The sequence below is a fragment of the Octodon degus genome, unplaced genomic scaffold (assembly GCF_000260255.1).
Source record: "Octodon degus isolate 3935 unplaced genomic scaffold, OctDeg1.0 scaffold00072, whole genome shotgun sequence".
Classification (NCBI taxonomy): Eukaryota; Metazoa; Chordata; class Mammalia; order Rodentia; family Octodontidae; genus Octodon; species Octodon degus.
In genome coordinates this window covers 8,380,002-8,386,414 of record NW_004524648.1, presented here as the reverse complement: position 1 = coordinate 8,386,414, position 6,413 = coordinate 8,380,002, and the positions used below count along the sequence as shown (strand labels likewise).

Below are 6,413 nucleotides of genomic sequence, written 5' to 3'. Positions count from 1 at the left end.
AAAATCATGGGAAAAAAAAATAAAAAAAATAAAAAGACTTCATTAAAACTACTAAAGTAAAAAAAAAAAACTACTAAAGTAACCACATGATTTAAACAAAAAGGTAATAAGGCTCTTGCTAATTCTTCTGTAAAATTCTTCTGCTATATTTGCATACTAAAGCAAATCTAGTTAAATATAAATTACAGCCAACAAATTTTTTGTGATGTTTTCTTTCTTGCATTTTATTCAAATGTTGTCATTTTTCTCTGAAAATAATATTGTAAGTAATTGTGATTATAGCATCAGCCAACAAATTTAACCATAAAAAATTATGGGGATGGGGAGACAGCTCAGTAGAATAAGTGCTTGCCTGGCAAGCTCAAGGTCCTGAGTTCAATCTCCAGTACCAAAAAAAAAAAAAAAGTTGCCATTAAGGGACAAGGAGGCAGCGCAGTAGAAAAAGCACTTGCTTGGCAAGCGCAGGGTCCTGAGTTCAATCCCCAGTACTGCAAAAATAATAATAATAGGGGCTGGGGAGATGGCTCAGTGGAATAAGCACTTCTGAGTTCAATCCCTGGTTCCACCAAAAAAAAAAAAGAAAGAAAGAAAGAAAGAAAGAAAGAAAGAAAGAAAGAAAGACAAAAATAATAATAAAAATAAAAAATTATGACCTAAAGAACTTTCTGTGTGAATCTTTTTAAAGATTTTAAAATTTTTTTCTTAAGACTAATAATTCACTTTGATTCGTCTTAAGTGAATGGTATTTTGTTATATTCAATTAAGCTAAGATACAAATATCTCAAACACTTTTTCTCTCCAAATAAATACTTTGTAATTTATGTAAGGCCTAACTTTTGACCTATCCTAAGCACAAAATAAACATCTAACCAATTACCACTAACAACTGAATGCCAGTAATTTCAGTGATGGGGAGGCCGAGGCAGGAGGAACGCAGGTTTGAGGCCAGCCTAGGTAACTTGGCAGATCTTGTCTCAAAATAAATTTAATTAGGAAGTGGCTAGGAGCCAAGCATGGTGGCAGTAATTCCAGCACTTGGGAGGATGAGGCAGGAGGATCTATATGAGCTCAAGGCCAGCCTGCACTACACAGCAAGACTCCGTCTTTAAAAAAAAAAGTGGCAAAGAATGTATCTTAGTGCTATGTGGAGTCTTAATATGTGAGAGGCCCTTGGTTCAACTCTAGTACCCCAGAAAACAGAAACAAAACCAAAAATGCCCTGGATGGATGGGAAGTGGGTCAAGAAAAGATCCATTTCACCTGAACAACAGAGTGGTTAGTTTAGCCAAAAGAATATGAAACCCATTCACTACGACTTCAGTAGACTTTCACAGAAAGAACTTACCACTGTGTGGTTTAGGAACAGACACTGACAGCAATGAAATGACAGAAAATGAATAAGCTTAAAACAATCAGCGTGGATATTCCTTTTTCTGTGCTTTTCCATTCCCCTTATTTAACCATCTTCAAACAATTACAAGTTAGACTTACCCAAATTAGAAACAAATCACTACCACTATTTTCTAACATCAGCAGTGCAGGTAATCCATGTATGAGACAAGTATTCAAAAAGTCTTGCTTATACTTATGTTTAAGCACTTGCAGTGCTACAAAAGTGCTAATATTTCCCTCTAAAATATCAGCTTCTGGAGTGTCTTGTCGGAAATATCTGCGCCGCGAGGAAGAGGTCCTGCAGATTTCCATGCAGCTGGCTCGAGATGGTGAAGCTGTTTATTGGAAACCTGCCTCAGGAGGCCACAGAGCAAGAGATCTGCTCACTATCTGAGCAGTATGGAAGGTGCTGGAATGTGACATCATTAAGAACTATGGTTTTAATAGTTCTTTGTGCACGTAGAGGACAAGACAGCGGCGGAGGATGCCATCTGGAACCTGCACTACAGTAAGCTGCACGGGGTAAACATCAATGTGGAAGCCAGCAAGAACCAGAGCAGAGCTTCAGCCAAGTTACATGTGGGTAACATCAGCCCCACCTGTGCCAAGAGCTTCAGGCCAAATCTGAGGAATGAGGTCCAGTCATCGAATATGGCATCATGAAAGATTATGCCTTTGTACACGTGGAGTGGGCAGAAGATGCAGTGGAGGCCAACAGGAGTTTCAAGGTAGGATGTGTGTGGGCTGAAATTCTGAGCTGCGGTTGTGCATGAGAATACACACTTAGTTGGTACCCCATCTCCAGGACGTTTTCAGCTCTGTGCATTCAGTCCCTGAGGAACTGTGGACCTTAATTTACCTTGCTAAGTTCAGACCTCCTTTCTTCTTCTCTCTAGTGCCCATTATCCTGTGCTAGCTGTTGTTTAATACTTCTGTAGAGTCCCATTCATATTCCGTATTCCCAGCAGGCCTCACTGTACGCAGAAGCTGTGGTGGGGGCTGCCTGTCTCCTCCCTGCCTCCAGTGGGTGTGGGGTTTGGGAATGACCTGGTGAGAGAGTCACCACTGCTCTTGGGTTTCTTTTAGCCCAAAGGCTAGAGCTAGAGTTGGATCATTTTTATCTTTCCAGTGAAATAAATGGTTTTTCAACTTAGGAAAAAAAAAACTTAGCCTCTGAAAGTATATATTTCAATTAGATATAACTCAATTTCTAATATTTTTAAATATCAGGTAGGTGGCCTAAAATTTTCAGTATCAGGCTTTAAGAAAAGCAACTTTCTCAAAAAAACTCAATTTAAATGTCCCAAGTCTGGTAGTTTCTCTCTCTCTTTTTTTTCCTTTTTTCTTTTTTTTGTATTTTAGTACAGGGTCTACAGGGTCTCACTACACAGATCAGACTCAGTGATCCGCCTGTGTTCAGCCTCCCAAGAGCTGGGATTAAAGGTGTGCCATGGTCAGTCTCAATGATTGTCTCACAGCGCCCCAGGGGTGGGGCCAGCCCAGCACACTAGTATTAAACCCCAACCACTGCATCTGCCTAAGCAGGTACTTTAATATGCTGAGCTATTTGGCCAGCCCTTAGTTTTGCTTAAATATGTATAGCATTTCCATTTAGATATTTAATACATTAATGCTATAAAATTGCTTCCTATATTCAAAACTAAACTCAAAACAGAATTTCTTCTATAAAATTAGCATTTAAAAAACAGTAAGTAAAATCAGCATAAAAATTATCATACTATAAGGCTGGGGACTACACACCTGCCTGGCAAGCACAAGGACCCAGGTTTGATTTCCAGCACTGGGTGTCGTGCCAGTTCCCGAACAATGGACATACTGTGCCAGCCACCCAAACCAGGTGTAGTGGTACACATCTGTATCCCCAGTGTTGGGGAGGCTAAGACAGAAGGATCACTATGAGTCTGAACTGTGTAGCGAGACCCTATATCAAATAAATAAATAATTTTTAAATTATCATACTACGAAACTAAACAATTTTTATGATAGTTATGAATTAGTTTTTTGGGTTTTTGTTGTTTTGTTTTGTTTTGTTTTGTTTTTTTGAGACAAAGGGTCACTATGCAGCTCAGGCCAGCCTTGAACTCACAGTGATTCTCCTGCCTCAGCCTTCCAAATGCTGGGATTACAACCATGTGTCATGATGCCAGGCACGGATAAGTTTTTTAAGCAAGTCATCTATTCATTTCCCAAGATTGCTCCAAAAGCATCAGAATGAATCACATGTTTTAAAAAAACGTTTCCAAACTTTATCAAGACTGTCCATGTGTGGTGCCACACACCTGTAATCCTGACACAGAAGCTGAGGCAGGAAGTCTGACCCAAATTCTAGGCCAACCTGTAGTATACAGTGGGTTCAAGGCCAGCCTGAATCACCTAAGACCCTGTCTCAAACAAACCAAAGAATATCTATGCAAAATACAGATGAAAGGTGGGCATGGTGGCACACTCCTATAATCTTAAGGAAGGCTGAGACAAGAAGATCTAAAATTTGTGTCCAGTCTGGGAAATTTGGCCAGACCTTGTTTCAAAATTTTAAAAAAGGCTAGAGATGCATCTTAGTGTGAAGGTCCGATACTAGGTATACCCTAACAACGACAGATTAAGATATAAATAAAACCTGAAAGTCTGACTTTGAGATAGATTTCACCAAACAGCAGATGAACAGACATGTCAAGGATCCCCAATGAACACTACAGACCTAATGGGTTATATTTTGTGTAGAGTCCATGGCAGAGGCAAATCGGCTACTAAAAAGAAAGGATGGGCTAGTGAGATAGCTCAGTGGTCTAAAGCACCTGCTTAGGCAAACTTAGGCAAGCACTGAGCCTGTGGCTGGATCCCCAGCAGGTGCCGCACCAGCCCCACCCCTGCCCCCCAGGGCGGGCTGAGCCAGCCACAAAAAAATTTTAAAAAGGGACGTGGTTTCAAATAAAACGCTGCAAATTTGCAATGGCAGAGCATTAATTAACGTACTTTAAAACAAATCGAGTCCTCCTTAACCACTTTCTTTTTATGTTTGTCCTAACAACTGAGTCCTACAGTAATACCAAGAAATTTGTTGTTCAGTCTTCCTGTCAGTGCGAATAATCTTTATTATATCCTCAAAAGGTGTGCATGTGAATCTGTTGGAGTCTCATGTGATGTTATTTATAAACTACCAAGTAGGAATGGGAAAAAAAAAAAAAGGTTAATAGAGGACCGAGTTGTAGCTCTGCAGCACCAGCACCTGCCTGGCAAGCACAAAGTCCTGAGTTCAATTCCTAGTACAGAAAAAAAAAAAAAAAAAATGGTTTAAAACGGATGAAAATTAGGCTTTCCAGGAACAAGCACTGCCTTAACTAAAAGACCCTCCCCAGAAAAGGCTATAAATTTTTTGCCGAAGTACCAGGAGTACCAGGAGTTACTCCAACGCAAAGTATAGACAGGCACAGTATCTGGAACTTTTTTTTCTTTTTTTCTCGCAGGATCAAACTCAGGACCTTGCACAAACTGGGCAAGGATTGTACCATGGAGGTAGGCGCTAGTTCCAAAGCTCTATCTTAATGTCATTGCGGAGGAAAAAATTAAGACTGCCAGCAGGGGGGAAAAAAAGAATCTAGAAACATGACCTTGCCCACGAGCCGAGTACTCCTGCACCCCTCCCTCCGGCTTCCTGGGAGCCGGCTCCCGCACTCCTAATTGGCCAGCCTGCCAGGTCCAGCATCTGCCCGATAGTGACAGACAAGGGACTCTCCAAGGAAGACAGGAGGGTCTGGAAAGAGGCGGCTGGAAAACGGAGGCCCAGGAGGGAAAAAAAAGAGGCGCTCGGGAGGGCTGAGGTCGGGCGTTCGCGGCTGCAAGGGACAGGGCTCGCGCGGAGCGCTCGGGGACAGCAAAGGCAGCCTGGAGAGGGCCGCCGGCGGGCAGCGGAAGGGAGGAGTGCCGGGGCTGCGAGTCCCGGGGGCTGCGGGGAGAGGACCGCAGGGGCGCGGGGGCGGGAGCGCCGGGTGGGTCAGGGTCAGGGCGCGGGTCGAGGTCGGGGCCGGGCGGGGCGGCCCGGGCGCGCGCACTCACGTTCTCCCACCAGCAGGATCCTCACGTCTTTCTTCATGTCGGCGGCTCTCTGGGGCCGGGCTCGGCCCGCACGCATGGAGTGACCTCCTCTCGACGGGAGCGCCGACCCCAAGGCGCCGCTCTGCACGCGCTGCCGCCGCCACCTGCCAGCCTCTCAGGCCGCTCTGCCCGAGCCTCGGCCGCCCGGGCCAGCCGCGCCGCCCGCTCCGCTACCTCCTCGCTAGGGAGCCGGGACAGCACCAGCTCCACCTCCTCTCGGCTCCGCGGGCGGCGGCGCGGGCGACGGCGTGCGGCGAGGGACATGCGCTTTCGGATCGCGAGCGCTCTTCGGGCCAGGAGAGTGCCCCTGCCGCCGGACTAGGGTAGCACAGGGCAGAAAAGCCTAGAGCACCCTCAAGTAGTTACAAGGGTAACCCGTAATCTCAGTGGCAGATTTCTGTCCAAAGTCACTTACCTAGCGATTGGCAGGAATCATCTGAGCTAATTTAAGCCAAGTGACTTTCTTCTGGTTTCGGTGATCAGCATGGTGGCGCGGCGTGCGGTGCCGCGGATTGAGCCTGGGTCCTCAGGCAGGCGCTTATCCCCAACCTCAAGACTTTGAAGTTTGTTTTGTTTTGTTTTGTGGAACCGGGGATTTAACTCAGGTCCTTACGCTTGCCAGGCAGGTGCTTATTCTATTGAGCTATCTACCCACCCCCCAAAGTGACTTTATAACTAAGCTAACTAAGTCAAATTATTTTCTTCTCTGGAGTTGGTATTTATGTATTTATTTATTTATTGGTACCAGGAATTGAACTCTGTACCTTGGGCCTGCCAGACAGGCACCCTGCCGCTAAGCTATTATCTCCGGCCCTCTACTTGGTGTTTTTTTAAAAAAATTAATTAATGTATTTATTTGGAACAGGGTCTTGCTAAGCAGCTCAGACTGGTAGCAATCCTCAACACTG

General features: G+C 44.6%; 1 protein-coding gene across 1 annotated transcript in view; it reads right to left on the bottom strand.

The window, feature by feature from the left end:
• Rhot1 (ras homolog family member T1) overlaps window positions 1–5,795 on the bottom strand; it is an 85,423-nt gene extending 79,628 nt beyond the window's left edge. Inside the window, exon 1 of the mRNA XM_023719855.1 lies at window positions 5,467–5,795. Within this exon, the coding sequence (XP_023575623.1) occupies window positions 5,467–5,542 (76 nt within the window). The 5' untranslated portion in view covers window positions 5,543–5,795. The remainder of the gene's footprint in view (window positions 1–5,466) is intronic.
• Window positions 5,796–6,413: the final 618 nt, after the last annotated feature.